This window comes from Hypanus sabinus, chromosome 7 (genome assembly GCF_030144855.1).
Source record: "Hypanus sabinus isolate sHypSab1 chromosome 7, sHypSab1.hap1, whole genome shotgun sequence".
NCBI lineage: Eukaryota > Metazoa > Chordata > Chondrichthyes > Myliobatiformes > Dasyatidae > Hypanus > Hypanus sabinus.
The window spans coordinates 72,027,554-72,050,575 of NC_082712.1; the positions used below are offsets into that span (position 1 = coordinate 72,027,554).

Sequence of the window (23,022 nt, forward strand, 5' to 3'; positions counted from 1 at the left end):
CCCCCTCCACCCTCCTTCCCCTCCCCTCCTCCCCATCCTCCTCCCCTCCTCTGTTCTCCTCTGTCTCTTTCCTCCTCCTCACTCTAATTCTCCCTCCCTCCTCCCCACTTTCCCTCCCCATCCTCTCCCCTCCTTCTCTTCTCTCCCCTCTCCTCTTTCCTCCCGTGCTCCCCTCCCTCCCATTCCTCCCTCCCTCTCACTCTCTCTCCTCTTCCCCCTCCTCTCTCCCTTTCTGCTCCTCTCCATTTCCCCTCTATCTACCCACCTCTCTCTGCCCCTCACCACTCTCACTCCCTCTCCCTCTCACCCTTTCACTCCCTCCTCTCTGCCCTCCTGTCCCCCTCTCTTTCTCCCTCCCTCCACCTCCCCCTCTCTACCCCGTCTTTCTCCCTCTTGCCCCCTCTTGCCCCCTCTGCCTTTCTCTCCCTCCCGCTCCCCTTTCTCTCTCCTAGTCTGGCTGTGCGGATAGTGCAGACACACACCATCCCCCCCTCCCTTCTCGAGATCAGATTCCGTTGTTTTTCTCTCTCCTCGGAGCTGCCACATATCTCAGAGAAGTTGAACTGCAATTTCGGGCTGACGACTCGACGCTTCGCAAGGCTGACCGCTGGTATCGGCGCTATTTGAAGAGGTGACATGCAGTTACTTCTAGCCCAGATAATGTGTGTCCTGTCCCTGCCCGGCACCACAGGTAAGTGCCTGCATCCCTCTTGCTAATGGCCCAATTTACAGATAAATCATACGAGGAAAATAAGGATTGTATGAGTTTCAATCATTATAATTGCTCGCAGGAAGCAGGCTTGGCTGAATGGCAGACAAATGAATTTATGAGACTGGCGTGTCTTTTTGGACTCAGCGACAGAACAGGACCACTTATAGAAGATGGAGAATAATGATAACAGATTGGGAACCACAGTGACTTCACTCGCTGAGTTTACTGGCATATATTTACTTAAGCGTTTTATTTACTACTCCGCCGTTTAATCACCAGATTAATCTTTAGGGCGCAGGTATCAGGATTTGATGGCGGGCGAGTATCGCCCCTGAAGAATACTGCATTAGACATATAGTTAAGATTAGAGGACATGATACAGGAAATTCTTCAGTTCATATTAGATCGCACAGGCAGCGCACAAAGGGTTATTCTAACCAAGAACATGCAGGCTCTTAAACAAATGGTAAAGTAAATTATGTAACTAAACTCAGCAACGTCTCGGGATCTAAGAGCCGACTGTTTCAATCGATTCTGCGCTCCACCATCTGGATGGTTCTTAATCCGATGATATTTGAAGTACTTTCATCAGGAAATACAACTGCTTTGCACTCAGACACTTTCAAAAACATATTGTTCAGGATACACTCTACAGAAGAACAAAGGCTAAAACATTATGAAACATCCAGTACGTACATTGATTTAGTACACAATGAGTGAGCAGTAACATCTGGGATAAAGCTCCCTTGCTTAAATGAGATAGTAGAATGAAAGCACAATGAATCAGGTCCGTGTGTAATTTAATAGCTGTTTTATACCACAAGACATAACACCAGAAACTAAAAGCGGGATAGACAACTAAAGCCTGCCATAACATTCTACAGTAGATTATGGCAGATCTCTGCTGCCTTCAGATCTTCTTTAGATCCTGTTCCTTATAAACCTTAATTATTCCATCTTTCAGCTATTTAAGTATCTCCACCATAAGTACATTTAATGCTCTGGGCTCCACTGCCCTCTGAGCAGAGACTTCCAGAGATCATTTTCTCAGTGACTGTATGACCACTTGGTCAAGACCTGCACATTAGTGGAAACACCTCAACATCTACCCTGTCAAACCCCTTAGGACCTTGTATGCTTGAATAATGTCACCCCTCATTCTTTGAAACCCTGTGGAATTGTGACCCAAATAGTTTAAATCTCTCTTGACAGGACAAGGATAAGAATGATGTTTTATTCTTCATTCTAAGATACATTAAAGCATTCTGAACTGAGGGCTCCGTTTTAACATAGCACTCAAAATTAAAATTAATGAGCTAAATTTGCATAGGAAGTAAATGCTTATACAGAGATAGATTTAGACCATTTGTGTGTAAGCATACTTACTATTAAAATGAAATATTCATAACAAAACTAACAATTTTAGCATTTAATTCAACAATATTGGTGTAAACAATTACAGATATGAAACATTTATATTTCTTCTATTAAAACTGGAAAAATTGCTGCTATAGTTATTGCATAATTGCATAAGTGTATGTGAAGTACACTTGATATAAAGAGTTCACTGTAGTAATTTTATTTTATTTGTTTCCTTACAGTCTTTGAACTTTCCATTTTCATGTGAGTTCCTTAGTTTGAGGATTAGACAGGAGTCTATCTCCTAAGGCTACAGCAATGCTATCTCATTTTTTTATTCCTCCTTTGGCAGTTTAACCATGTTGTATTTTTCTTTGTACAACTGCAGATTATATATAGTTTGTTGTCAAATGGTTTGTTGCCTGACTATGCTGACTCTACCAAGCAATGGATAGCTATCTAAAAGTGCCTCAAATCATCTTGTATTACTGGAAAGAGTTAATGATATCAATATAAAATACATGCACCCAATGAAACAGTTTCAATATCTTATATTTTGGATTAATTCCTTGTTTCACATACTTCTATTTTTTATTCCAAAGTGGAAAGTAGACCTTTTCATACCGAATTTTCCTGCACTGAATTTCGATTCAAATGATTCATTCTGTTCAGTTGCACTTTCCTGCCTTATATTACCCTTACTGCACACTCTTCTATTGTTTTCTCCCTCATGCACTCAACCAGCATCTCCTCATTCACCTTAACTCAGGTAATAATTCTTTTTCATATAGATATTATAATGTAAATATAAGAATGGGTGATGAATTCAGCAAGTATAATTTCTGATAAAACATAATAGTAAGTTCTTCTGTGATGTCAGAAAAGAAACTTAAATGACATTTGTATGTTACTAATGAAAATTTTTACTAAATTACCAAATTCTAATTTACCTGTCAAAAATTTTCAGATCTTTGTTATTGTTGGTAAACACTTTACTACAAAAATTCAGCAGCAGTTCCAGCATATTTTTCAGTAAAACCGGATCATCTGAGAGCAGAGGACTTATATTTTTGTTTGGAATGAACAAGGGTTTGCATAAAAACCCCTATAGTCCTCTGAGATCTTTTATTAACTTGTCAGTATAGGTAAAGTGAAGTCATGCTGCGATTACACAGCTCAAAGAATGTAGCACGATTTCTATTTAAGTTCAAAGTTCAAAGTAAACCTATTATCAAAGTACATATATATTACCATTGCAACATATATAACCCAGAGATTCATTTTCTTGTGGTCATACTCAGCAAATCTAAAGAATGGTAACTATAACAGGATCAATGCAAAATCAACCAGAATGCAGAAGACAACAAACTGTGCAAATGCAAATATAAATAAATAGCAGCGGATAAAAAGAATATGAGATAATGATAAACTCAAGTCACTTTACAAACACCTTCTCACCATCATATCCAGACCGATGACTGGAACTGGTAGATACTTGGTGCAGACCTGAAAGCTGATATTATCAAATGTTTTCATTATATTTGAAGTAACCTTGGACAAATGTCACTTCAAGAATATTGGATGGTATTACAGGACACTGATGTGCTGATCAAATAGTTTTGATGCTGATGCCTCTGCTTCTGATATTTAATATTATCACTCTCATAGTCTCTGTGTAACACCATTACAATGCACAGTAACAGCTATTGCACACTGTGTTGTGTTAAAAATACTTTCACTTCAAAAACCAATGTATTATTATTTTCAGTGGTAAGAGGACCATTGACAAAATTCTGTTGATTTAAACTAATCGGGGTATGAAGAAAAAGCCGCAGGAGGACTAGAGGCACTGAATTATTCACTGATGTTATGGTCCGGAATGCGATGTACGGAAAGGTAGCAGAAATAGATTCATGAAGACAACAGGAGAGTGGGGAAAATTACAGTTGTATGAAGTGGCTGAGTAGTGATTGTTAGAGAGTATTCTGGAGTTATGTGATTATAGCAAATATTAATTCAAATAAGAACCAGTTTTTGGTTGTTAATGCAAAATGTAAATTGCAACCTTCCAGCAAGATGGGAGCCCGTTCGGTTGCAGCGGATTCCACGGCGTCAACAGAAGATCCTGCTGTACATTAAGAACTTAAAGTACTGCATGTCTACTCCATCAGCAAGTTGCTCATTGGTGGAGAAAGTGAAGGAGCAGTGCTCTGTGCTGCTTCCTGTGTCAAAGGAGGAGTACAGGCTAGTAGCGAGTGGCTGTCTTGGTCACTTTTCTTGTGATCACAAGACCCTTTTGGAGATTGTGTGGTTGTATTGTTAATGTAGTATGCCACATGTTCGATTCACTGATTTATTGGCGGATGGCAGGGAAGCTGAGTGACCTCAGTCTTAAGGAGGACGAGGCCTTGAGCCATGGTGTTGCATGTTTACAGCCGCCAGGAGAGAGGTGTTGGAGCCTATGCGCTTCACCGGGGGTAGTGTGGCGCATCGTCCAGGCTGGAGCTGGTGCAGGCTTCAGTGTTCACTCAGCAGAGGACAAGCTCTATTGTGGTGAACTGCAGATTTCTGTGGGATTCAACGGACTGAGGGTCTGGACTATCTATCTATCTAAATATATATATATATCACGTGGCTGTATTTTACTGATATCCTACATGTGCTTGCTATCTTGTATGTGCGACGAGTAGGCCTCAAGCTGCAGTGTTACCTATTTACAGTGCCAGGAGAGAGGCATTGATGCCTGTGCATCAGGAGGTGGTGTAGGAGGTGGTGTGATATGACACCCAGACTGGATTCTATGCTGCCTCGCCCACCCCCTCCTGCTCCCCCCCCCCCCCCCCCCCCGTTTGCTCAGGAGAAGACAAGCTCTGTTGTGGTCATCTGTAGATTCCTGCTGTGTTGGGTGGCTTGAATCCGGACTGTTTTATCGAATGGCTCTATCTTACTCTCTTATACATGATATACGTCCTTTGTACTGCATGTGACTGTTGGTACTATGTTTTGCACCTTGGCCCTGGAGTATTGCAGTCATGTTTGGTTGAATTCATGAGTATTCCTGTATGATTGAATGACAATTAAAATTGAATTGAACTGAACTGAATTAAACTGCAGTCAGGTAAACAATACTGTCTGTGGAGCACAGTGCTGACTGCTCAAGAGATGCAATGTATGACAAAGGGGTCATGTTAACTGGGCCTGCATCAAACCAAGCAACAAGTTATTTGCACCATTGTAAACAATTTCAAGGAAGCTTTCAGACCAGAGTGATATTAGTAATTAACACATCAAATAGCTGATCTATCAATAGTTGGGATATTTGTGTACTCAGAGTCAGGCATGACAGCATTAATTTTGGGTGTCTAGGATCTCTGTCCACAGAAACTTCTCGACATTCTGCGTGAATTATTTTGTCTGAGTAAAGGTGTTTGAGCATTCAGTCATGTCTACCGCTGTAGATATATAACTCAAAGCAAGCATTGTCAATCCAAAATATTGAAATAAAATCTATGGCATTGTAACCATTGAAATTGTATTGAATCACTGGCTGTTACCTTTGATGCTGAGGGTATAAAAATGTGATGTACTTTGAGTTTGTATGACTCCACCGAGATGTTCTTCTGAAGAATGCCTGTTTTTCATGATGAATAGAGATTTCTGTATCAGAAGCTTCAGTATCTCTCTGGTGACTTTGATCACAGTCACAGCACACCTTCAAACTGCTGGCACTAATTCAGCAGGTCAACTTGCCTCTTTCTGTTGCATATCACTGATAATTTCTGCAAACGTCTTTACTCCTCATTGATGACTATTGCAATTTTCCTAAGTGATTGTCAACACCATTTTATGTTGAGCTACGGTTCTTAAGCTAATGAAGCCATTTAATTGCTGAACAAAATTGTCATTGTTGTTCTCTCATCAATTGCACAATGCATTCTTGAAGTTCATCAGGAACACTGCCACTGGGCAAAAAAAAATGCTGATTAAAGACAACAAATACTGTACATTGAATGACTAAAGCCTGCCTAAAGGTTCAGATATGATTGGAAATTACTGCTATGTTATATCAATAATTAATGATAACATCTGAAGTTATTATGTTAAAAACTAACTGAAAGGATTTAGTTTTGTACGATATTCATACTGTGATTCCTGTATTACATACTTTTGTCATTCACAGTGTAATCCATGTAGTCATGTCAACAACCTGACACAGACTCCGAAGACACTCTCTTCAACATTGCACTGGGCAATATTTAATTGAAAATTTGGAAAAAATATGAAAGGCTTCAAGCAGGAAAGAAAAATTATCAATGTTGAATATTATTACTGGTCATTATAAATGATGAATTACTAATTTCAACATTGTACCTAATTTTGACTGTAATACTAGAACAGAGCCAATGAGTTATATTTTTCTGAGTTTATATTATTCTTACAAATTTAGTGAGTTTTTATTAGTCTTTTATCAAAATAATGTTTAAAAAATGGAGTTGAGGATGATTGAGAGTGGCTCCCTCTTTTTTTGGAAGATTAAAAGAGGAAATCTTATTTGATAATGTCATTTTTTTTGGTCTATGCAAATTAAACATTTTTGATATATCAAACAGCATCATGAATAAAGCAAAACAGCGGGGATAGAAAATAAAAAAACAAACTTTAAAAAATAGAATATCTTCTTATTGATTGTTCTTTGAATTATACCCTGCAATTGTTAGATTTGGATTAAACTAATGATGCTTTTCTTTTTACCCAATGATATGATTAATAGTTGCCCTTTGGAATTAATTTGTCAGGTTTGGTGAGACTATGGTTCAGTTGCCAAATTAGGTCAATAGGATCTGAATATCTTCAGATGTGTTCAAAGCCAACAAGATGAGAAGTAGGTGGCACAGCTTTGAGATTACAGCTTGATAAAGAAAAAACAGATTGAATATAGTGGTTTGAGGAAATCACATCCTCTGTGTATCTTGTAAACAATTACATTTGCATGCCTAAATTACTTTTCTTCCAGAACATGCTGCAAATGAAATATCCTGAGTGTTTTTAGCAAGCTAAAGAATCACACTTAATAAATAGCAAAATGAAAGCAATTTAAGGAAACAAAATGTAGTATAGATAAAGATAGTTAGATAGACACTTTATTGATCCCAAAGGAAATTGCAGTGTCACAGCAGCATTACATGCACACAGGTAAATAAATATGGTAAGAGAATTATACCACAAACAGTCTAACAGTTGGGGGTAAATGCCCCAGCTATAGGCTGACTCATTCTAGAGTCTAATGGCCAAGGGTGAGAATGACATCATATAGTGCTCTTTGGTGTAGCACAGTTGTCTTAGTCTATTACTAAAAGTGTTCCTCTGTTCAGCCAAGATGGCATGCAGAGGGTGAAAAACATTCTCCAGAATTGCCAGGATTTTCTGTGGGGTCCTTTGTCTTATCACAGCCTCCAATGTGTCCAGTTTGACTCCTATAACACAGCCAGCCTTTCTAACCAGTTCATTTAGCCTGCTGGCATCACCTGCGTTGATGTCATTGCCCAGCACACCACTGCATAGAAGACTACACTGGTGACATCAGGCTGGCAGAACATGTGAATGAAAGTCCTTCGTACTCCAAAGGTCCTCAGTCTCCTTTGGAAGTCGAGGAGCCACTGGCCCTTCTTGTATACAACCTCTGTGTTGGTGCTCCGCCAAAGTCTGTCATCCAAGTGCACCTCCAGTACTTGTAGGTTCTCACCACATCCACATCCTCACCATCAATGGTAACAGGGAGAAATACAGGCTTAGATTGAGGAAATGATACCTCCTCCCGCCTCATCTTTACTGCATTTTATCGGAGCACCATTGAGAGCATGCTGACAAGCCGTACCTCCATCTGGAGTGAGCACAGCTAAGCTTTCAACTGGAAGTCTCTACAGTGAGTGTGGCTGAGAGGATCACAGGGGTCTCCCTACCATCCACTGGGGACTTTTATCAGAAGCGCTGCCTACACAGGGCCCTTAGTATTATCAAGAATCCCACCCATCCATCCAGCATACTCTTTGATTTTCTATCATCAAGCAGGAGACTCTGATACGTAAAACAGGATTGGTCAGAATGGGAAACAGTTCCTTCACTCAGGCCATTAGGCTTCTAAACTCACTGCCGCATCACATTCAAAGTGTCACCAGTTAATCTTACAATATTTAATATATGCACTTTATTCTGCTACTTTATATGTAACCTAACTGTGGATTTCATCTTTACTTTCACGTTATTATGTGTCATGTGTATTACGGTGCTTTATACCCAAGTTTGGAGAAATGTCTCGTTTGTGGTATAAATGACAATAAACTGACTTGACTTGATGCCCTGTTCTATTGTGCTCTGTTCCAGCTGCTAAGACAATGAAGCTCCTTGCAGAAGTGGAGGACACCCTGTTGAAGAACTTGTTTCAAGGATACCAGAAATGGGTGAGACCAGTTAGAAACCGCAATGATACAATAAAAGTAAAGTTTGGACTTGAAATTTCCCAGCTTGTTGATGTGGTAAGCAAGTTTAAGAGCAGGTATTTTCAGGAAATGCAGATTATATTTTCTAAAGTTAGCTTTACTTGTTCTACTCACTTGATAGGATATGAATGTTACTGAGAAGGTCCAGTCTTTATGTACATCCATAAACACTCATTGAACTGAATAGCTTGCTGGGTCATTTCATTGGAAATTTAAAGTCAACCACTTTAGTGTGTAATATATATGTACAAGTAGCATATATATTTCTTGATTAATTTTTAGTAACAGTCTAATAGTTTTAGCATCACTGATATCAGTTCTACATTCTAAGTCAAATGAACTTGAATTTCATAGCAGTATTGGTAGGATTTAAGCTAGCATCTCCAATCAATAGACCAGGAGTCTGAAGATGAAACCAATATGAACTTTACTGTAGACAATAGAAGCATGAGTTTGCCATTTATCATTCAATATGATCAGGACTGATACTCTATCTCAATATTATATTCCTGCTTTCTCCCAATCACACCCATGATATTTGTATCTAGAAGTCTAACTGCTTCTTCCTGAAGTGTATTCAGCCTCTTAGCCTCCATTCACTTCAGGGGTAGAGGATTCAGAGTATCATCACCCCTTGAGTTAAGAATCTTACTACAACTAAGTCTGAATTGTCTTGCTCCATATCCTGAAACTGTTATACCAGATTCAAGACCACCCCAAAACCTGTCCCAGGATAAACATCCTTCTCTCAATATTAGACAGTATTCTGAGATGACATCACTTCTCATTCTTCTAAATCCTGGCAAACACATGCCCAGTCATGACAATTTATTTTTAGTGAGATTTCCAGCATCACAGGAATTTAAAACAAAAGGCCTTGTCCAAATGTGAATGGGAACTGTGATATTCCATATGCAAGATTGCAGATGAGACCACCATAGTGGACCGTCACACCTACTATGACAAAATGCTTTGTGAGATTGGTCTTATCTAGAAATATCTCCTGTTTGAGCAAGGACCTAGACTGGTACAAAAAGTCCACAGCAAATCTGATCTCATTGGCACTCTACTCTATCTTGGAGTAATCAAGACAACATCAAAACAGGTGTTAGGCTGCTATTCTTCGATTGCAACCCAGTTCAAGTCCATCATCCCCTCAGTACAAATTAGTAACCTTCAGAACCTGGTCCTTTGTAACTCGGTCCAAATCTGAATTCTTCCCTTCCTTATTGGGAGACCACTGTTGGTATAGATGAATAATAACACCCCCTGCTCACTGTTCATCAACACGGACACACTTCAGGGATGTGTGTTTAATCCAGCACCCTCTCTACATTCATGACTATATGGCTAGGCACAATGCAAAAGTCATCTATAAATTCACTGATGACACCATTGTTGTTGGCAGACTCTCAGAAGGCATACAGCAATGAGGTAAATTGGCTGGTTAAATGGCGTCACAACAACAACCTTGCATTCAACATCAGCAAGACCAAGGAGCTCTTTGTGGACCTCAGGAAGGGGAAGTAGGGAGTTTCAGTTCTCATTGAGGGGTCAGCGATGGAAAGCATGGGCCTCAACTACTCAGACAATCTCTCTGGACTCAACACATAGATGAAAGCAAGAAGGAGGTCTATCGGTGGCTCTACTTAGTGAGGAGTTTGAGGAGACCTGGTGACTCTTGCAAATTTCTGCATATGTATAGAGTATTCACACCGGTTGTAGGGTCCAATGCTCAGGATCAAAAGAGTCCGCAGGGTATTGTAGACTCAGCCAGATCCATCATAGGCACAGCACTCCCCACCATCAAAAACATCTACGAGAGGCAGTGCCTCAAAAAGGCAGCGTTTACAATGAGGATCCTCTCCATACAGGACATGCCCTCTTCTTGTTTCTACCACACTCAAGGTTTTTGTTACAGCTTCTTTGTCATTGCTATGAGATTTCTGAACCTTTGAACACTACCTCATTATTCCTCACTACTTCAGTCCCTCACTAACTCATTACTCCTCACTACTTCAGTCCCTCACTAACTCATTACTCCTCTTTTGCACTATTTATTTATACTTGTAACTTGTAGTAATTTTTATGTCCTGCGCTGTACTGCTGTTGCAAAACCATAAATATAATGACATACGTCAGTGATAATAAATACAATTCTGAAATGACTGGACAAGGGGAGAAAGAATAATATCAAGGTACAAGGTTAGATTTTTGTCTTTGGAATAACTCTTCATATTGAAATTGCTTAACGCAACTTGCTTTGGATGCTAAACCAAAGAGAAAATGTTCAACTTGAAAATTTTTGTTCAGGTTTCATAATTTTAAAAATAGATTCATGATTATGTTGTATTTGCTTGTCTGTTTCTCTTGTTACAGGATGAAAAGAATCAGCTGATGGCAACAAATGTTTGGTTAAAGCAGGTGAGGATATCATTCCATAGCTTATATAAAGTTTAGTAACACCAACACACATAACGCTTGGGTGTGGTTCTGCGGGATAGTTCATCCCTACTGTCAGGTGAGCAACTATAAACTCCCGTTCGACACCTATTAAAACAGGCAGGATGAATAATTCATCTCCTCTTCTTGAAGATAGTAAGAAATGGGTTAAAATCACAACATGCCTCAAATCAGCCGTATATTTATGGATACACTGCAGTTCTGTTTTATCTTATATATATATATATATATATATATATATATATATATATGTGTATATATATATACATTTATTAGTTGCTTAACAAAGGTATTTTACTGGTCATTTTGTTTTCCCCTTTCTATTCCCATCCTGTGAAAGAAAATGAGTATGTTTTAATTAGAAACACTGTCAATTCAAGAGGAAGAACTTAATTATAACCCAACAAGCCTTAGTTTCAATACTTCCATAAGCCCAGTGGTTTTATTCTCCTCCTCAGGGAAAATACCATAAGTCTTATTTGACAGCTACATGTTTGAAACCATAAACACAAGGTCAAATTCAGTTTTCTTTGATTAATGATGACAGTCATGAGAAGCTTATGTAATGAAGTTTAACAGTCATATTAAAGACACTCATAAAAATATTCATGCATTCTTAATAATCAAGGGCCTAACAGAATAAAATATGAGTGCTGTGATGAAATATGTCGGACCATCCCTGTGAAATTCTTCAAATTCTTTTGATGGATCTTTACCTTTAAGAAAATAACAAGACTCTATCTGTTAAACTTTCATTTTAATTTGGTGTTGAATATGGACTTATGAATTTTAAATGCTTTTTTTTATCACTGATTATCTCTGACGCACAACCTGATAAGTTCAAAGTTCTAGGTAAATTTTAGTATCAAAGTACATATGTGTCACATATATAACCCTCAGATTCAGTTTCTTGTGGGTATACTCAGCATACCTATAGAAAGGTAATTATAACAGGATCAATGAAGGATCAACTAGGGCGTAGAAGACAGCAAACTGTGCAATTGTGAATATAAATAAATAGCAATAAATAATGAGAACATGAGATAATAAGATAAGGAGTACTTAAAGTAAGATCATTGGTTGTCGGAATGGATGGGAAAGTGAGTGTAGTTATGCACTTTAGTTCAAGAGCCTGGTGGTTGACAGGTAGTAACTGTTCTTGAACCTGGCTATGTCTGGATTTTTTCTCATTACATGATTACTCTTTTATATTGTAGGAATGGTATGACTACAAGCTAAGCTGGAATCCAGATGATTATGGTGGCATTAACACAATCAGGGTTCCTTCTGAATCCATATGGCTGCCCGACATTGTCTTATATGAAAAGTAGGTATTGCATATTTCTCTATCCTCCATGAAAAGCAATTCTTAAAAAATCTGTATACTGTTGTACTGGTGAGGTTTCATGAGCCCACAAGGGTCCACAGTAGAAAGGGTACTGGTCTATGTAGTACTCAAATCCATCTTGCCGTGGTGCCACAGATAGATGCTTATCCTTGGTTACTTATGTTAAACATACAAGGGCTACACAAATTGCTCCCATAATTTTTATGAATGCAGTTGAACATAATTTTGGTAATGATGTGAAATGGAAATATAATAACTCTATCAATAGCTGCTACATGCTCCTTTGTAACCAAATTATCGGTTTAGAGATGGCGGCTTCAACTGTAGAATATACTGGTACGGGATATGGACCTAAAAATATTGTTCCTTAGATTTATTTCCTCCTGATGTCGAAAACATTTTAACAACAACATTAGCAGCTGTGTGTCTAGTTTGATGGCAATGCTTCACTTGAATATATGTGCTGATCTCGATAACGTAATGTGATGGAAGCAGAGCCTACTCATGACTTTTTGGTCTTGAGACCATGACCATCACCAACAGTGGCACCAACCATGTTCATGCCACAAAATGTAACATCTATCACCAAGGCTGCTTCAGTTGGGGTAGGGGGTGCGGGGAAGCAAGCTAGTGGTCAGAAGTCTGGAGAGGTATTGGAGAAGCATTTTTCATTCAGGATTAAGGCCAGGGTTAAGTTGCTAGAAGGGTGTTACTAGTTGAATTCAGCCATTTATGACTGGAGGTGGGGAATGGATGAGCTACAGTGGACAAGAGTACTGGGGCAATTTGTGGTAAGTTGGAAATCAGACCTTCAATAGTGTAAAGTTACGGTTGGGACTGGTTGAGTGGTTTGGGGAAAGGATGCTGGAAATAGCTAAGTGGCAGAAGTGGTGGAGTGAAATGAAGGCACATTTTCATTTAGAGGTACAGCATGGAACAGGCCCTTCTGGCCCCAACGAGCCACACTGCCCAACAACCCTCCAATTTAACCCCAGTCTAATCACAGGTCAATTTACAAGGACCGGTTAGCTTAGATCTTTGGAATGTGGGAGGAAACTGGAACACCCAGAGAAAACCCACACGTTCATGGGGAGGATGACCAAACTCCTTAAAGATAGCTCTGGAATTCTTACAGCGCCCTGAGCTCCATGGCACCTAGCTGTAATGGCATTGTCTTAATCACTATGCTACCAATTATCCAGGAATGATCATTGATAGGAGCATTCTGACAACAGGGATCAATTATTCAGACATTACATAAGGAGCAACATCATTTAATGCATGTCTGATACTGAAAGCTAATTGGATGTTCAATCACGGAAAATTCAGACCAAGAAACATCTGTCTGAGCCTCTGGAGTGAACCATTGCTTTTGTATTTCAGTCCGGCAATAGGTTCGTTTTCAGTCACTTGATAGTGCAGTCAAAAATGATACAAGACCTAATAATACTGAGGCCTACTCAGGGAATTGTATTCAACCCTGGGAGGCATTCCTTGAGTTGAATTATGTATGAAGGAGACACAGAGCTAGTTTATCAAACTGACACTTGTGCTAAATGTGACACATAATGAGGATACATTACTTATCTGCAGTCCTGTGCAAAAGTCTTAGCACACACACACAAACACACACACACAGAGTACTGTAGTAATTTTATGCATTGCACTGATCTGCTGCTGCTGTAAAAAAATCAAATTTCATGACATATGTTGGTGATGATAAACCCAGTACTGATATGGGTCTTTATAGGGGGAATGTGGGCAGACAAAGGGGCATCATGGTTTGGAAAAGGGGATGGTAGAGGGAAGCACTGAAGAGACATTCTGTAATGATCAATAAACTAATTGTTTGGAATCAACTGACCTTGCTTGGTGTCTCAGAGCGAGGCATCTCTTTACCCATTCCACCCCCTGCCCAGGCACTCCTCTACCAACTATGGTGAGGACCAATGTAGGCAAGAGTATTCAGCATTTCAAGGGAGATAATATGGCTACTAGTTTAATATCAAACTGTAAGGTATGGAAGTCTCATATCTATGAATGGCTTGCTCCATGTGTCATGGATAATTACCATTATGCTCTAAGTATTAGAAATAGCAATTGGAAATTAACTGATCTCTGCTTCAACACTATATCTTTCTTTGATTTGTCCTGTTTTATCTTTCAGAGTATCTACTGACTTACTAAGTTAAGACATTTTTATCTCTAAAGAGAAGGCAATGTCACCTTTGGTCACTGGATAGACTAAAGAGTGCCTTCCATTTCTGGAAATTCTGCAGTTGTTCTGGTGACATTGCTTTGTGATAGTCAGCGAGTCCTTCATAGTTTGTCTTCGGACTAAGTACCAACTTCGACTCAGAAGGAGTATTATAGTTGACAGTGTATCTGCCTATTGCGCTACCCTCCCTACAAGAGAGCAGTCCATCAGATGAAGGATACTATGTGTGCATTGACTTACATAAAATGTACAAGACTTTGTCTTGCACTTGAAACCCCTTTCTATTGGGCGTCTCCAGATATGCGGCTCGTTAGCCCCTCGCTAGCAGCCACCAGACTTGTGAGGTTGGGATGTCTCGCCCAGCCACACCCCGGTTTGTGAGATGCCGTGTGATTTGCTGCCCCAGGCAATCGCTTATCAGCAAGAAATATGTACGTTGCATACAATTATAAAGAATGTTAACTTAAGCAAACAGTTATCAATAGAAAGAAAAAAAACAAAAAGGGCCCATTATTCTTAAAAAGTCAAATGTGTGATTTTAGTTGGAGCTCATCTTGAACTTGTCTGTCACTCACACGCTGAACTCTCGGTCTGCGTGAAAGCACACACCACCTTCCAAGTGTCACTCGAAATCCATCTTGAACAAGCGAGCTCTCCCATAGGAGTACTGGTCCTTCCTCCTGAAAGCCATTCGTCTGCAATTGTGCAACAGGGGTGGCATCCTCAGCCATCTTCCCTCCTGTCTTTTCCCAGCTCCCGCAAAAAATGAACTCAACCCGGCGTTTTCCAGAACCTTCTCCCAGTTCCACCATCCTGACTGGCTGGTAGCACATTGCTAAGTTGACCAATAAAGCCTCTTAGCTCAGCTCAAACCCAAACAGGCTGAAAACAGAACAGACTGCTCTTGTAGAACTGCTAAAATGATATACCAGTTGTAATTATCTACATAGTAGTAAAAATCTTAACCAGGATGTTACACATTGAAACAGGCCATTCAGTTTACCTGCTTCATGCAAGAGTTTGTAATTTGCAGAAACCTCCTCAAATCTATGTTTCCTGTTCACAACGAAATCTTAAACATATTCAGCTGGTTTTTGGATTATGGTATGATGGTAAGGTAATGTGTGGTAAGATTCTTGCATTCACTTTCCATATGAGCTTTGATTTTTCAGTACAGTTCCTTGAGGTTCCAATCATTCTGATTCACCTGTTTTACTGCCTTATGCTCATCAGAGCTTTAATTTACAAATGATAACAAATGCAAAGAGACAACTCGGATATTTGATTTGATATGTATTGTTGTAATAACCCTGATGCATTCAAATGTGGTGCATACTCATTCTTACCCTGTCATTTGTGGTTCAGATGTAGCAATCTCACCCCTGAGTCATAAGATCAAGGATTCACAATTCCCCTTCCTCTCTGTTTGGGAATGGAGTTCAGAGGCCTGATATGCAGCTACATCCAGCTCCCATGCCACAGGGCTCTTTGCTCAGGCAATCAACACAGTACAAGCTGGTCTGAGGTACAGATAGCTTTAGGTTAACTATAACCACTTAAGATAGCACAAGAGCATGATAAGGTTGCTGAACTTAATTTAAAAAATGTACAAAATGAAGGGTCCCGGTCCGAAACGTCGACTCTTCATTCATTTCCATAGATTCTCCCTGACCTGAGGCCTAACTAGCATTTTGAGAGTGTTGTTCTGGATTTCCAGTATCTGCAGCATCTTTTGTGTTTATAGTACAGGTAAGGGGGTTGTTTGCTTTTTCTAATGCTTCTAATGAATTTATAGTAATTGAAGTATTTTAAAATCATTTTTCTTTCTAATTTTCATTTTATTTGATTAGTTAAATCTATGTGAACAGTTTCTAATTTTTCGATATTCAAAGGTGCTTAGAGCAGTTTTTTGTGTTGACACAAGTGACTTCAAATGCTGGAATCTGGAGCTGCAAACAGTTTACTGGAGGGGCTCAGTGGGGGAAAGATTGTCAACTGGTCGGGCTGAGACTTGCATCAGGGTTTTGGCTTGAATGTTGGCAGTTCCTATCTCTGCACAAATGCAGCTTGGCCTGCAGAGTTGTTGGGGCAGATTGTTAATTGTGGTTGAAAGGCCATCATGGCATTCTGGGGGTGGAAGCTCATCTCCGCCGGCTCAGGCCGAGTCATCAGTCACAATTCACGGCACCTCAGTCAGCCCCACAGAGCAGCGAAACTCAAATGCGGCATTGAGAAAAGTATTGTGGGGAGGGGCGGGAGTTGCGGGCACTGCTTAGGAAGGATAGTGGCATAAGCGTAGGTTACAGCCAAGTTCTGTTCACCCTGTCAGGGGCACATAAAATATTTCCAGAGCACTGTTCACACTGGAGCAGGACAGGATCATGGATTAATATTTATTCTTCAAGCCAATTATTTATCTGGAGATAGCATGGGATAGGCCCTTCTAGTGCTACTCAGGAACCCACCACTTCAACAGCATAATCACAGGACAATTTACAATGACCAATTAGACTACTAACCAGCATGTCTTTGGATTGTGGGAGGAAACCGAAGGACCCGGAGGAACATCTTGCCACAAGGAGGAAGGAATGTAAATACCCTCTTACAGAGGAGGTTGGAATTGAACTCCAAACTCCGATGCCCCAAGTTGTAATAATGTTGCAGAAACTATTACAACATCGTGGTACGCTATAGAAATTTATCTGACCATTTACCCTACCAAAGTTCCTCTCCATTGTTCCTGTTATGATATATGCAGGTATATCTTCTTTGCTATGTTCTTTAAAGAAGTTAAAGAAGTTTACTTCTTCAGAGAGGGATAATGTATAAAAACTACACAACTTTATTAAAAAGAAACTTTTCTTTGTTCTGCTATGTCCCTCATATGATCTGACATGATGTTGAAACTGCTCCAAGCTCTTAATCTATTTTGACAAAGGGAGTAATAGTTTATGTGATGAACATTGGCAGAATCAAAAAATTGTTAAGTTACAAGGTTGACACTGAAAGATGGGAGAATAAGTCGATGAGACAACCTGTGTTCAGCAGGTCTTCAGAATGGAGATATCGGTTCAGAGCTGACTGATGGTAGGATATGCCTTTGTAACACATGCCAATACTTGATCCATTTTCAAACAGTGTGCGTACAGCAGAAGCATAAAGGTTGTCACAAAAAAAAACAAAATTCTGTAATCCCCTGATTTTTGAAAATGGTGGAAAGGACAAGATTCAGTTACATATTCAGTCGACAAGAGATATGAAGTCAGACTGTTAATCCCCTAGAAAATGACAAGCTAGCTAAAAATTCAAGGTGGAGTAGGAGGGAAAATTCTGCTTTGTCTTCCTTATGCAAATACACACTAGTTGCAAAAATTGCGTTAGTGGTGCTTAAATAACAAGGTAATTTTAGAAATCGCAGTGTGGAAATTCATGCTGGGTAATGGCTGTTAAACACACAACACAATGGAGCAATCATTATACTTTGCTTCTAAAATTTTGCTCAGGAATTTCAGAAATGGGGATGAAAGCTTACTAATTTCAGTTGATCAGCTAAGTGTGAGGTGATGCATTTTGGAAGGACAAACCAGAAAGCTGAGTACAGGGTTAATGATCGGTTACTCAAGAGTGTGGATGAACAGAGGGACCTTGGGGTTCAAATCCATACATTTCTCAAGGTCACTGCACAGGTTGATAGGGTAGTTAAGAAGGCCTATGGGATGCTAGGCTTCATTAACAGGGGGATTGAGTTCAAGAGTAGAGAGGTCATGTTACAACTCTACAAATCTCTGGTGAGACCACACTTAGAGTATTGTGTTCAGTTCTGGTCACCTCATTATAGGAAGGATGTGAACTCTATGGAGAGGGTGCAGAGGAGATTTACCAGGATGTTGCCTGGATTGGAAAACAAGACTTATGAGGCAAGGTTAGCAGAACTGGGACTTTTCTCTTTGGAGCATAGAAGGATGAGAGTGGACTTGATAGAGGTCTACAAGATTATGAGAGGCATAGATAGGGTGGATAGTCAGTACCTGTTTCCCAGGGCATGAATAGCAAACACCAGAGGGCATATGTATAAAGTTAAGGGAGGGAAGTTTAGGGGAGACTTCAGGGGTGAGTTTTTTTACACAGAGGGTTGTGAGTGCCTGGAATGACTTGCCAGGGATGGCGGTGCCAACTAAAACATTAGGGGTATTTAAGAGCCTCTTGGACAGGCACATGGATGAAAAAAAAAAGATGGTTACGGGGTAGTGTGGGTTTAGTACTTTTTTTTTAAAGGATATATGGGTCGGCACAACATCGAAGGCTGAAGGGCCTGTACTGTGCTGTAGTATTCTAGTTCTAGTGTCTAGTGATCTGTCAGCAGCAGACTTCAATATAAGGTGAAGAGAGGATCCAATGAGAGATAATCAGGTATTTGTGAGATATATATCACTGAAGTAACTGAAAATTGAGGGCATGCAGGAAACTCCCAGATATTATCTGTGGAGAGAGGAAAACAGAGTCAATGCTTACTGACTGATAACCTCTTGGATAAATGCTGTTCCTCAAAATCACATTAGGCCACATTGGAACAGTGCATGATGCTAGAGGCAGAGAAATAAAAGCGAGAGTAGGGCAGTTTCAAAAGCACCAACAGAAGAACACCAAAGCAATAGGAGTCTCAGGATTCACAGCAAAGGTTCAAAGGTTAATTCATTATCAAAGTATGTATGCAGTATATACCTCTGAGATTCATCTTCTCCTTGTAGCCAGGTAACCACCAGGTTCAGGAACAGTTATGACCCCTCAACCATCAGGCTCTTGAACCAAATGGGATACAGTAACTTCACTCAAATTCCCTTGCCCCATTATTGAAATGTTCCCACAACCAATGGAACACGTACGAATGCTTGTGGAACTCAGCAGGCCAGCCAGCATCTTTACACAAAATGCTGAAGAAAATGGTGATTTGTCCAAAACATATGGACTCACTTTCAAGAACTCTTTATCTCATGTTCTCAATATTTATTGTTTATTTATTTATTATTATTATTATTATTCTTTCTTTTTGTATTTGCACATTTTGTTGTCTTTTGCACACTGATTGAATGCCCAAGTTGGTGCAGTTTTTCATTGATTCTATTATGTTTATTATTCTATTATTGATTTATTAAGTATGCTTGCAAGAAAATGAATCTCCGGGTTGTGTACGGTAACATATATGTACTTTGATATTACTTTGAACTTTGAAATTCTCCCCATACTCTTTTGATGTCTGTTCAGCATTCCACAGGTACTTGCTGTAGGTGTGAAGTTGTTCTCTGGCAGGGCCTGAGGAATAAGCTGTAGAGCCCCTCAAGCCTGCTCCAGGTGACAAATTTGAGGCTACTTCCACACTAGACCGGATAAATCCGTAACCAAGCTTTTTCTCTTCGTTTTGACATTCCGTCCACACTAAAATGGTGTTTTCCTCCCCTGAAAACGCAGCTTTTCTAAAACGCCCTCCAGAGTGTGTAAATTTGAAAACACCAGATTGGCTGGAGCAGTGTGGATCGGGTAACTGGAGAAATCTAAAAATGCTGTCATAACATGCCAGAACAGATGGTGACAGCAGCACGCCATTTCATTGTTTTCTTGAATGCAACCTAATAATTACAGAACAGACAGCAATGAGACTGAAGCCAGAAGAGTTAGAAATGTACTCACCAAATACTTTGACCCATAACTTACAGAATAAATAAGTATACTCACTTTGCCCTGTTTTCCGTCCTTGCTCGTATGAAGGTGGTTTACCTATTTATGCAAGTACTTCTCTGACAATAGATGTGTAACAGCCTAATGCAGGGGTCGGCAAACTTTACCACTGAAAGAGCCACTTGGACCCGTTTCCCACAGAAAAGAAAACACTGGGAGCCACAAAACCCGTTTGACATTTAAAATGAAATAACACTGCATACAACACTTTTTTTTGCCTTCATGCTATGTATAAACAAACTATAATGTGTTGCATTTATGAAATCGATTAACTCCTGCAGAGAAAACGAAATTACATTTCTGCATGCAACAAAAACATATTGAACTCCGAAAAAAAGACGTTGGGTTGAAGTTTACTTTTAAGTAAAATACTCAATGTCTATTTGAGTCCTTCTTGTATTTATGAAAAACGCCGAACTTAAATTGTCCGCCAGCAGCAAACCAAAAATAACGTCAGCCAGCTGTCAACCTGAAAAATAAAAGGACCATTTCACTGAACAATGAAAAAATATGAATATACTTAAAATAATAGGCAATTAAAATATTTATCATACTTGGTTAATGGGATTTATGCTCCTGGACCTCAGCGCACAGCATCTGCACATCAGGGCTGTATAACGTCACCTTCATCTTTACACAGGATCGCAAGCTGTCATCTGTGAGGCGTGAGCGATGTTTGTTTTTAATAAAGTTCATGTTGGAGAACACCTGCTCACATACATATGTGGATCCAAAGATCGACAGGACTCCAAGCGCATACTTTTTAATGTTTACATAAATGTCGGGATAGCATTCCATGTTTTGAACACAAGTTTGTCCGATTTGGGGAGGTTTTCAATATCACTCCATTTGTGATTCTGAGCAAAAACGGCCTTCTGACAGGCAACATCTTCAACGTCTGCTGTCAAGTGTCTAAACTTGGACACCCATATGTCTTTGTCGGCTATGTCGGCCAGTTCCATCTCAAGATCAGGTTGACTCACACCTGCCAATGCAGTCGTATTCAGTAGGGATGGATCGATGCTTAGGGGAGTGACTGGGAAGTATAATATGTTTTTTTTCCTCTCTGAACTCACAGAAGCGTTTCCCAGAAACGCTTTCCCAGAAGATGTTTGCATTGCGATGATTGCAGAATGTAAATACTCCGAGTTTATCATGTCGTGAGCTTGTTTGAACTCTCTCAAATTGGGGAAGTGAGTCAATGTGCCTTTCTGTAAATCTCTGGCAAGCACTGTCGACTTGCGCTCAAATGCCAAAACATCCTCCAAAATGTGCAGGGCTGTGCGTCCTTTCCCCTGAAGAGCTGTGTTCAGAGAGTTCAGGTGCGCTGTCATGTCTACCATGAAGTGCAGCTTTTCCAGCCACTCTGGCTGTTCCAGCTCAGGAAAGGTGAGACCTTTGCTGCCCAGGAAAGTTTTCACTTCTTCCAGACACGCGACAAAGCATTTCAGCACCTCCCCTCTTGACAGCCACCGGACTTTGTTGTGCAGCAGGAGATCAGAATACGCGCTTTCCAGCTTGTCCAGTAACAAACGGAATTGACGGTGATTTAAACGTTTTGCCATTATTTTATTGACAATCTGAATGACAACATCCATTACTTCTGTGCATTCCGGAGGAAATGTTTGAGCGCACAGTGCCTCTTTCTGCAAGATGCAGTGAAAAGTCAGCAGCTTTCTGTCCAGCGAGTTCTGCAGTAAAGCCACAAATCCCTTGTGCGCTCCTGTCATACTTGGGGCCCCATCAGTAGCTACTGACACCAGGTGGGTAGTCTTTATTCCTTTGGCTCTTAAACAATTCAAGACAGCCTCACAGATGTCCTCCCCCCATGTTTGGCCTTTTAGAGGTATCAACTCAATCATTTCTTCCTGTGGCCCGGCAGAGTTTACATACCGGCAGAACAGCGCTATTTGTTCAATATCACCTTTGTCTTTAGACTCGCCACAGGCAATCGAGTAGGCCACAGCTGAATTGATGTCTTTAATTTGCTGTCTTGTGATGTCTTCTGCCATTTTTATGGTTCTGTCTTTGACAGTCTTTGCAGAGAGGGGCATATCCCTGATTTTCTGCACAATTTCAGTCTTGTTTTTAAAGTCCATGAATAGATGTTCTGAAATCTTAATGAAAGATCCTTTTATATATTTACCATCTGTAAACTGCTTCCCGTGCCTGACTATTTCCTGAGTGGCAACAAAACTAGCATATGTAGTTGATTTTCCAGACTTCATACACTTCTTGAAATGATTTTTGCTCAGATCAACCTTCCGCATCAGTTCCGAAACGGCTTTTTTTCTCTCATCTCCATCTGGATATTTTTGAGCAAAGGCTGCATGTTTATTCTGGAAATGTCTTGCGACTTTTGACTTTTTGTTGTTTGCTAGTTTCTCATTGCATATTAAGCATACCGGTAAACCAGTCTCGTCAGCAGTGAAAGCAAATGGATCTGCCCACGTATCATTAAACGTTCTGTTTTCTTCAGTCACTTTTCTTTTTTTAGAATTCTCCATAGTTAGCCTACCTTGGATCGAAAAATTAAAGAAATCGCGCACTGGCACTGCATTGTCAGGCATTGGCAGTGATGACGTACATTAATAGCCACAAAAAACACGTTTTATTTAGATTGCACAAGATCACCATAATCTTCAAATTTAGAATTACATTTCAAAAATTAACAAATTAACATAAAATACAG

At 39.9% G+C, this 23,022-nt stretch overlaps 1 protein-coding gene across 1 annotated transcript in view; it reads left to right on the forward strand.

The window, feature by feature from the left end:
- Nucleotides 1-578: 578 nt before the first annotated feature.
- LOC132397475 (neuronal acetylcholine receptor subunit beta-3-like) overlaps nucleotides 579-23,022 on the forward strand; it is a 28,103-nt gene continuing 5,659 nt past the window's right edge. Inside the window, exons 1-4 of the mRNA XM_059976305.1 lie at nucleotides 579-691; nucleotides 8,453-8,529; nucleotides 10,948-10,992; nucleotides 12,249-12,358. Coding sequence (XP_059832288.1) covers nucleotides 637-691; nucleotides 8,453-8,529; nucleotides 10,948-10,992; nucleotides 12,249-12,358 — 287 coding nt within the window. The 5' untranslated portion in view covers nucleotides 579-636. The remainder of the gene's footprint in view (nucleotides 692-8,452; nucleotides 8,530-10,947; nucleotides 10,993-12,248; nucleotides 12,359-23,022) is intronic.